The 10971-nt window shown below is 27.6% G+C and overlaps 1 protein-coding gene across 4 annotated transcripts; it reads left to right on the plus strand.

Moving 5' to 3' along the window:
* The first annotated feature begins 205 nt into the window (after positions 1–205).
* Positions 206–6597, plus strand: LOC132928958 (venom protease-like). 4 transcript variants are annotated; one of them, XM_060993930.1, is made up of 9 exons: positions 1224–1318; positions 2278–2353; positions 3294–3611; positions 3865–4006; positions 4095–4261; positions 4438–4551; positions 5766–5917; positions 5992–6167; positions 6313–6597. In XM_060993930.1, exons 2-8 carry the CDS (start codon positions 2284–2286, stop codon positions 6157–6159), a joined length of 1131 nt encoding a protein of 376 aa, XP_060849913.1. In that variant the 5' UTR covers positions 1224–1318; positions 2278–2283; the 3' UTR covers positions 6160–6167; positions 6313–6597. The 4 variants fall into 4 exon arrangements, with proteins under 4 accessions (XP_060849914.1, XP_060849913.1, XP_060849912.1 ...); XM_060993931.1 differs by lacking the exon at positions 1224–1318 and adding an exon at positions 206–460 and having other exon boundaries at positions 5992–6597; XM_060993929.1 differs by having other exon boundaries at positions 1225–1318; positions 5992–6597.
* The last annotated feature ends 4374 nt before the right edge of the window (positions 6598–10971 follow it).

The following is a 10971-nucleotide window of genomic DNA, read 5'->3' on the forward strand; positions in this document are numbered from 1 at the left end:
TACACCCCTCCAAAAACTGAAGCGCATCGGTATATTCGCGCAAATTGTGTCAAGTACCTAAGATTCGTACTTGCCATTGGACGTGTACATAATGTATACAACACGTGACGTCACATATCAACTGGTGTTCTCCACACCGGTTAAACCCGTCGGCGGTAAATAATCATAAAAATATTGAAAATTCACGTCGAACATAACATAATATTGTTAGACAGCAGTCGGCTCAATGTTTTGCACACAGTTTACCGCACCGTCGTCGGTATACGTAGACGTACGGCACTCAATATTATAGGAAAATGTTGGGCGTTATATGAGAAAGTCAAGAAATCGATTAACTTACATGAAATTTCGATTTGTTTCTTCAATAGTATTGTTCGGCGTAAAAACAATTATTAGTGAATTATAATAACAATAGTACAATATTATTGTCATCTCCGATTACGAGGAATACTACTAATCAGTGAGTACTTACACTGCTATAATACTTAACATAAAAATGATTACATTAATACTTAGAAAATATTATTGTATTGCATGTTTCTGTGCCAAACATTTAAGGAAAAATATTCTTAATGGGAAATCAAGTACGTTAACGAAACAAATTTATGTATGAAAATCGAAAACTGATAGTAATAAAATACCTATATAAAGCGTTTCAAGAATCAGTAAATCTCCTTTTTATTATAATCCAAAGTAGTTAACTACCTACATAATTATATGCATGGTTCAAACCATAATTATAGTATAGTGTAAATAATATTAATCACTTTATGTTTATATACTTACCATTTACATACAATTTAATAGTATAAGTATAGAGTAAGCATTTTAAGAAAATAGCGACTGAAGAATGAATTTACGAATTGCAAAAAAAATCTATAAAACTGGTTTCTAATATAAAATATGAGGTTTCCACATGGTTTAATTTGATAATCTAATTTCAATGCTTTTTTAATTTATTTTTCTATTCATTAGTTAATGGTAATTCATAAAGCACTAGATAATAAATTATGAAACTCAGCATTATCAATTGTAAAATTAACATCAAGTAAAGATATGATACGCTTATACGTTGTAATTTATGTGAAATAAGATTCAGTGTCATTCTTGTTCAACATCAATAAATACTCAACGTGTAGAGTGGAAAGTGTAAAGTCTACATTATTTGCCGATTATTTACGTCACAAAATCATACAAATCAGTGATAAATATTTTTATGTTGTCAATATTATATTTAATTGTATTTATTTTATATTTATTTTTATGTAACAATTTTCCTGAGCGTAAGATTAGCAAATCTTTCAATACTAAAGCAGTAGTAAGTAATAATGTACATTAATTGGTATTGTTTTTATAACAGTTGTACAAATATTGTTATTAGTGAATTTCTTCTTGAAAATCTCATGAATTATAGTGGTTGAATTCTATCATAGTCGTAAGTTTTTAGAATTTTACTAGATAAGACTTAGAATATAACACTTAATTAGTGGAATTCATTACATTAATAAGTTTAATTGATTATTTTTTGTCTTATATAATAAAAGTTATATATGAAATGATATTGTATTATAAACGACAAACTTCGAAAGCGAAATTATGATATTACAATCAGGGTCTGATTTAGGCATTTTGTTGCCTTAAGCAAAATAAAAAATGTGGCTCTTTATTTTAAACAGTAGAATATATAGCCCCCCTCCACAAATGAGTTGTATAAAACAAAATAATAATTTATTACAATTTAGTATTTACTTATACATTTTTACAAACATAAATATAATGTTATACACTTTTTTATCTCTACAGGCTACAGATTTCTCGTACCTATTATTTTCATTAACATTTTACGCTGATAAGGATTAATTATTTCATTTTTTTGAAATATTTTATGTTTCTTATATTTATTTTATATGATGAAGTAGTACTCTAAAAAAAGAAATAAGGTGCATAAAAATCTGAGGCACTCTAATAACTGAGGTCATAGACAGTTGCCTTTCCTGCCTAATGGTAAATATGGCCCTGATTACAATTGTATATTGTAAATTTGCAACGAAGGTACTGAACAAATTATAAATGTTATTACTCAAGCACTATCTAAGAGCATAAATTAATGTAACTTAAAAAAAAAACATTAATTTTTAAACCAGCTTCTAATAATCAATATTATACTTGTATATAATATAAATACATAAATAACGTTTGTTTGATAATAAGGAAGTTATTATTATATTCATGTTTATAATACAATAAATAATACAGTTATTGTTTTTTTGGTTTCAGCTTAACATGCGAAAAGAAAAGATTTTTATTATTTTAACATTTATGATTGGTATGGTAACGGCTCAGTCTAGCAACGGTGAGTAATTTTTAATAATATATTTATATCTATTTATTTCTACATAAAAATTTATATTTTCAATGTTTAGCACATTTTTCTTCTTGCCACTGATGTTTCTGTTTATTAGTTTTTTTTGCAATATATCTAATTTAGTATACTAGCTACAACTTTTAGATTTTAAGATGGGTATTTTACCAGATTGTATCGTTTTTTACAATAATGTGCATTTTTCTCGTACCTAAACCTCTTTTATACTAGAAAAAATATTTCAATGGCATTAATGAACGGAGCTTCAAATATAATTTAAAAGAGTTTATGGTAAAAAATTTGCAAGTATTTATTAAGATAACATGAAAAAACTGAAAAAAAATATGGAAAACGGGAATATTTACGCATTGTCAGTTTTTTGTTGTAATTCAAAAATGGATTATTTTAGAGATTTACAATTTTTACCAGATTTTATATCAGCATTTTCTAGACTTTATATAATTTTTTATCCTTATCCGAAACTCTACACATTAAAGGTCAATGAATTTTATTCTGGTATAAATGCGCTTTAGTTTAAAAAAAACATATTATAATTGTAATTTATTATAACTAGGTATCATTCCACTCAGAATCAATAGGAAATACATTTATCAAACATGTTATATTCAACATTTATTTTATTTCAACAAAATTGTTATTAAATTACGATGAACGTGTGAAAATAAAAAGTTATTTGTGTAGTTCACAAACTAAAGTTGGTCAGCAACATAAAATATAAGCTTGTTATCATAAAACTCATTTAAACTCACGTCAAACATTTCTTTTCGTTGTCATAAAACCTATTATCCCAAAGATGTTTCGTTTGGTGTAAATAGTATAATATATTTAGGATATACAGATCATCACTAGCAGTGTGAATAATTAACTTTCACAATAACAGAATAATATTTGTTTTTATTCTCATCAACAGAATGCAATACTCCAAATTTTGAAAAAGGTGTTTGTATCGATGTAAAGAGCTGTCCAAAGTTACTAAATCTAATAGAAAATCAGAGACACGTACCGTCCGTTTTAGACTTCCTTAGAAAATCCATATGTGGATTTGAAGGCAAAATTAGAAAAATGTGTTGTGCTTTGGAAAGTAATGAAACAACGGTACCTCCACGTGTAGAGGTAGCTACTGAAAACACCGATTCAGATTTAAAATTAAGAATACCTTTGGAAACTACGTGTGGAATAAGTAATGTCACTCGTGTAAAAATTATTGGAGGAAGTCCATCGGAATTAGGTAAGAACTTAAAATAAATGATAAATTAAAAATAAGTTTGTTTATAATTGTTGATCTTTATTATTATAACGCTATTTTATAACCATGTCAAACTCATGCAGGCCAATAGTTATAAGGCACCTACTACATTGAATTCAGTATATTATGTAGCTGGTTTACTGTACTGGACTATTATGTAGATGGTTGATGGTTAAAACAATAAGTTATCGACTGAATCGTATTGTAAAAACTATTAACATGTATTATTATTTAGGGGCTTGGCCTTGGATAGCGGCCATGGGCTATCAGAATTTAAATTCGAATAACCGTGAATTACAGTGGAATTGCGGTGGTACATTGGTCACAAACAAACACGTGCTAACAGCTGCACACTGTATTGTACCACATGTAAAACTGTGAGAAAATTATATAAATCCCTGTGCATAATATTATTGTATTAAAACTTAACCCTATATTGATGGTGCGAATATTTTGATTTTTCAGGACTACTGTACGATTAGGTGAGTTGGATTTGAATCCGAATGTCCAAGATAATGCAAGGCCATTAGATGTTCCAGTTGAACGTATCATCGTACATGAGAGATATGATAGAACTCGACTGATCAATGACATAGCGTTATTAAAATTAAAATATAGTGTCACTTTTAACGGTGAGTTTTCAAATAATCGCAATGTTCATTAATCTGTAGTGCGTTATATTATGACAACTATTCAAAAGTCACAATATAACAGAAGAAAAATGTTTATAACGTTGTTAAAAGAAATAATAATATTGTTGTTTTGATACATTTTGGCATAAACTATGAATATTGTATATTTTAAATAGATTTAATACAACCGATATGTATGCCAATGACTTCAAAAATTAAAAACATAGATATGTCGAGAAGTTTGCCATTTGTTGCCGGTTGGGGTACCACAGAACCTGTGCCAACTTACAGTAAGTGCTATTTAGTAAGAATATACCTGTTTTATCTAAATCAAATTGTTCGTAAGAAAAACTACTTATATATTTGATAGGAAACTCAATGTATTTAAATTTTTATAACTTATTCTTTCCACTATTTTTATTAGACTTTTTTTGTACCAAAGGTTTTGTTCTTAGATTTTAAAAATGAATGAACAAATTGAGTTCCTTACCAAAGAATTATAGATGTATGAAAAAAAATGTATTCTATTTTTATAACGTGTTTTTTTTTTTATTTATTTAAATAAGGCTTCAACTTCTGAGGTCATTAACCTGTAATAATTACATGATAATAACAGTTAAGTAAAGGTCTTACAACTATAAGAATACATTATGTTTAACAATAGAGGGAGTTTGTGAAATATATGTACAGTTATTTTTATTTTTTTTAAATTTGTTTAGCTAAGCCTATGTTTGTGAAAAATTTGTATATATTTTTGAAGTTCTCTTCGCCAAGTGCTTGTTTCATTATTAATGGGTTTCCGAGAATTTGTCTAGATCTGTTGCACTTTGGGCATTCTAGTGTGATATGTTTGATTGTCAGCACTTTGCCACAGAGTTCACAAGTCGGGTGGTCTTCCTTAGTTATAAGGTGCAAGTGTGTAAGACGGAAGTATCTTATCCGAGTTTTTGTGATGACTACTGCTTCGTGACGGGATGAGGATGGGGGAGTTTTCCAAGAGTCAATTGACGATTTAATTTATTTGTATTTGAAGTCTTTTCCCACGAGTCTTGCCAGTAACTTTTAGTTAGGTTATTTATTTTTATGAGTGCGTCTTGAAATGTTATTCTGTTTATTCTTACCGATCTGGATGATGTTATTGCTTCATTGGCTGCTTTATCAGCTAGTTTGTTGCCAATTATGCCAGTGTGAGAGGGGACCCATAGGAATTCGATTTTTTTTCTTAAGTTTAATAACTTTTCTTGGATGGATTGAATTATTTCATTTTTGGGGTAAGGATTTTCGAGAGCTAAGAGTGCACTTAGAGAGTCACTAATTATAAGTTTATAACGTGTTACTAGGCGTATAATAAGTAAAATTTATATTTTATGATCGGCGGTTAGTTTAATTTAAGCTAAAATATAACATTATATATTGCATAATGATAATAATATAATCTATAAAATATCAATAATGGTCACCGCTGATACACTTATTAATTTATACAATTATTATCATTTTTTAGGTGCTCCACCCGTAACTACTTTGATGGAAGTTCAAGTTCCAATGATGAGCACAGCGGACTGTGCAAAAGTATATTCAAACGCGCCTCAAGTAATAATTGACGACAGAGTGTTATGTGCTGGATTTCCTGACGGAGGAAAAGACTCATGCAGGGTAATTGTCTCATTTGATTACATATAGAAAATAACACATAAATAACCAATTTTTAAATTTATAATTAATTTTAGGGTGATTCGGGAGGTCCTTTAATGTATCCAAAAGGAAAACAATACTATTTAATGGGTATAGTATCTTACGGAGGCCTGGTATGTGGCCAACCAGGAGTCCCAGGCGTGTACACTAAAGTACCTTCATTCATGGATTGGATTATTGACAAAATAAATAAAAACGCATAAATCATTAAGTAATAACTTTTTTTTTATATAATTTTCACATTTTCTTGCATTATAAAGGCAGTTTTAAATGATTAATTAACGTAATTTTATTGTTCTATGAAATGTTCAATTTGTAATTTGTTTTATTATTTAATTTAATATTGTTGTCAACAGTTACATAAGAAACATGATCATTGCAATCATTTATACACAATATTGGACTTTATTCAGGCTAATGTAAGATAGATACTGAAATTCCTTTCAATTTCAATGTCTTATGTTTTCAATTTTAGTAACAGCAAGCTTAGACTCTTCAAGTTATGTATAAAGGGCTACACTGAATGAACTATTACTTCTATACCATGTAAAGTGCCTTTTTAAACTTTAAAGCTACGTCTCATGTTTAATATTATGTTATATTATAATAATATAAAATATATAATATAATACAATCATGTATATTTTTAGTATTTTTTTTTTTATATTTTTAGTTCACACTTAATAAATGCATATTCATCTATAGTAAACATAAACTAAAATAAAAATTATAAAAACTACGTTCAACTTAGAAATGTATTATTTAAACGTTGAAAATATAAAAAAAATATGACACTTTTTATTCGACTAATTATTTGAAAGTCAATTGGGCGCTATTTAGTTATCTCATAAAAATCATTTTAATTAGAAATGTGTTAAAGTAAAATCCTCAAAAGCATCAATTGACTTAGTAAATTATAAAAATTTGTTTGAAAAATCTGGATTCTATCAATCATGCAATACGCCAATAAAAATTTCTTATTTTTATCACTGACAAAGTGACAACTGTTCGTTATCATTCCATGTTATACAAACAATTTTTTACGTTACAGTGTTTATAATTTGTAGTTATTTACTTTATTTTCATTAAAAATGAATCAGTAAAAATTTTATATTTCAAATGTACAGATTTTCTTTTGTGCACATACATACATATATATATATATATTTATATATTAAAATACACAATCTTCTATAAACAGAACTATAAACATCCCTTTTAAAAATTTGTTGGAGCCAAAGAACATGATTCTCTAAACGGGAACAATCCCACTTTAAATGGAATTCATGGCCAACAAAATAACAGATATTTTACAAACCAAAGCCAGGTGGGTGCCTGATGTTGGGGGGGGGGGGGGGGGCTACAAATATTAAATTATTAACTTAAGAAAAAATTTTATTGAAAATACAAGATTTTTCATTGATCCGTAGATATAATATTGAGAATTACATTCTTATGTGCGTTGTGGCTAAAAATTGTATTTCTAGTATTGTTCGAAACCTAATTAGGTACTAATTTTCAGATATTTTCTAATATATTAAAAACTGTGTGTGTATCACCCTCACCACTCAGGTGATGCATTACTAGAGTTCTACCTTTGGATAATAAATGGCTCGGTACGGCTCTGGTACAAACAAATATTATAGGCCAATGGTATAACTGTATAATTACATACACAATTCACATTTAATAAAAATACTCAGTCTGTGAGTCGATTATTCAGGGTATCAATCAGTCTGTCCTGAATAATTCGTATGTATAGTTAACATTTTAGCAATTCATTGCTGCGTCATTAATAAAATTTGTAATCTATAAAACTGCAAAATAATTAAAATGGTCGAAAAAATCGATACTTGGGCGTTATATTTGATAATAACTTAAGATGGAATATTCATATTAACAATTTATTAGGAAAGCTACGCTTCATTACTTATAAAATGGTAAAACTCAAAAACATAGCACCTAAACCAACAATGAAAATAGTTTACATTGCACTGTATCAATCCAATTTTCAATACGGTATACTGGCATGGGGTGGACTTCGAGACAAGACAACGTATTAAATGCACTTGTAGTCAATAAAAATAATATAGTTAGAATGTGTCTAAATAAACTCACTCTACACGGATCTACGAATAACTATAAAAAATTTGGTGTGTTGCCAATAAGGTTTTTATATAAAAAATTGCTATTATGTACATTATTAAGAAATTTCATTTAGATAACAATTATAAGGAGTTAAGCAACAAAAGAGAAATGAGAAAATAGGATTTAACTGTTAAATTTGCGAATAAAGCTTTTGGTCAGCGTTTTGTGGGCTATCAACACCCAACTTTTTTCAATTCTATGCCTTATGAATTTAAAAAAAAGATACTAATGGGCGAAATTGTAAATATTAAAGCCATTATATACAAACATCTATTCTTGGAATTAGATAACGATTTGCGGTAATATAAACCAGTTTGTTTCGATTACCTATCTGTTGTACCGGCAGTACCTATAGCACATAATTTAATTTATCTTAATTTATTTTACATATTTATTTATATGTCGACAATGTTTGTTCTATATAAAATAAATTTTTTTTCTTGTCTATTAAAAATATTTTCTGTTGTCTTAAATTTAAATTTTTTTTGAATTTGTTTAATTTGTAGTGTTAAATTTTAAAATTCATATATAATATGTAGATTATGTTACTTTTATTATATTTAGCAGTAATCATAACTCCCTATCTCCAACACAAGCTGCATAAGCTTACAGGAGGTAGGTTAATCAATTCTTGTTGAACTTAATGTTTTTGCATAAAATATGTTTTGTTTTTGATTTCTTAATAAAAAAAAAAAAAAAATAGCAAAGTCATAAAGCTCCGTCTAACTATTGACCATCACTACAATCTACGAAAACTATTATTATCGTTATTACTTATTATTATTACAGGTTTACTTCAAGTACATAAGTAAGTATTCATTTTAATATACATAGTTACAAAATGTGATAGGTATAGTATATCAATAAATTCAAATTGTACACCACATTCATTACAGTGAATCACTCGACACCTACTATTTAACAGGGCGGTACTCATTTGCATACCTTTTTTATTGTACTAAAACCATAAAATATTGAATTACCTGTGCATTATTAAATGCTACTCTATACTAACTAACCATAGATATATCTATTACTTAAGATGTCACCGAACAGTTTGTTTTCCCACAGACTTCATGCAAGATATCAATTTTGTGTTGTTAGCGTTTATATTACAGTGAATTCACTTATCATCAAACTTAAAAGTACAAATATTAATTAGTGTTTCAATGATTTTAATTTAAACTAAGTTATGGTAATTTAAAATTGTAATATTTTTCGTAGTTATTACCAACCTTTTAATTTAAATTATAAATATCAATAAAAGACAATATTCTTGCTCTAGATAATATGCTTAGGATTTCAAGTTAATTTATTTTAATTTTAAAGGTAACAACATGCATTTGGATATGCTGAACAAAAATGTATTAAGGTTAGGTACCTATATAGATATACGGTATATATATATATATATACGTACTATATACATACCACACGGTTGGTTATCGTTTGTGCGTTTTCTATTTAAATGTTCCAAAATATTGTACATATTTTCACATCGGCATAGAAGGAGTAGAAAATTCAATAATAGTGTCCTAACTCGCGTTTTATAATAATAAACATTTGATATAAATAATGGCGATTGTAATATACTAACATTAATGTACCTATTTAACGCCTTACACGTCGTTTCAACTAAAGCTGTTACGCGTCAATATTATGTTATTTTGTATTAGTTACTGTTAATCACCCGTACACTTTAACTGTTTAATCTTGTCGTATTATTACATGGTATACATTTTTAAACAGAAATATTTACACAATATTATTATGGTATATATTTTCAACTAAAATTTTAAAAATTAGATATTACGAGCATACAATTTTAAGCTTATAGTTTTTAAACGACTTATTAATATCTTCTATTTCTGCTGCGAAATATACTGATGCGTAATTTATTGATGTACAAACATTTTACCTAGGGTAATAAACGGACGATGTGCAAACAATGTATAACTCGAAAATTGAATGGTGTACTACTATTTTACAAAAAATGTCTAAAACTCTAAATAGTCTAAAGTTTAGACTCTAAACGGACATAACGACGCGTAAACGATACACGGCCATTTATACATTCGTACGTAAATCAATTACCTTCCATTAACTTCAAATATTAATATTTAAAAATATGTTGTGTACGAACAAGCATTATTTCTTGCTTAAGGGCACTACTTTTGCAGAGTTGTTAATTTTTATGTTATCTTTCTTTATAAATAATTAGACATTTTTTGTAATTTGTATAAATATTTTAATTACTTGCTTCGTCGCACATAATAGATTCAAACACATTCTCCTTCCTTAACCTTGCATATTATTATGATACTTTGAACATGATTTGTAAATATTATATACACTAATAAATTATTTTTGTATTGATTTGTGAATTTATCGAATCGTTAAATAACGTTTTAAAATATAAGACGAGAAATTTTATTAGACACAGCCGTAGAAGATTGAAAATTATCTATTACTGCACAGTAAACTTCGGGGAAACTAGTTATTTAAAATTAAAATTAATTTAAATAAATTTGGAATTTTCAATGTTTTTTTATTTTATTTTTTTTATATTTATAAAAAAAAACATTTGTTTCTTTGTTAAACCTTGAACATTTAATATATAAATTCTATAAATATTTTTTTAACAGCAGTTCATTTTAAAATATGGAAAACACATTATTAAAACATTGTTTTATAACCACCCCTATTAAAAAACAATATGCATCGAGACTTCACTCTCCAACGATAGCCACACCTACGTGTATCCATACGTGCAGAGCTTGCCATTCCAGGTAGTATTAGAGTCGTCACATGGCGGTTTCTTGCATACCAGTTCTGCGTCATACTCGTCTTGATTTCTGATGTAGCCG

The sequence above is a fragment of the Rhopalosiphum padi genome, chromosome 4 (genome assembly GCF_020882245.1).
Source record: "Rhopalosiphum padi isolate XX-2018 chromosome 4, ASM2088224v1, whole genome shotgun sequence".
NCBI lineage: Eukaryota > Metazoa > Arthropoda > Insecta > Hemiptera > Aphididae > Rhopalosiphum > Rhopalosiphum padi.

Excerpts from the sequence above, each read along its gene's own strand:
- LOC132928958 (XM_060993931.1), top strand. The coding sequence starts at position 2,284 with ATGCGAAAAGAAAAGATTTTTATTATTTTAACATTTATGATTGGTATG. Across the intron at positions 3,612-3,864 it reads AGGAAGTCCATCGGAATTAG|GGGCTTGGCCTTGGATAGCG; the intron begins GTAAGAACTTAA and ends ATTATTATTTAG. Across the intron at positions 5,918-5,991 it reads GAGGAAAAGACTCATGCAGG|GGTGATTCGGGAGGTCCTTT; the intron begins GTAATTGTCTCA and ends AATTAATTTTAG.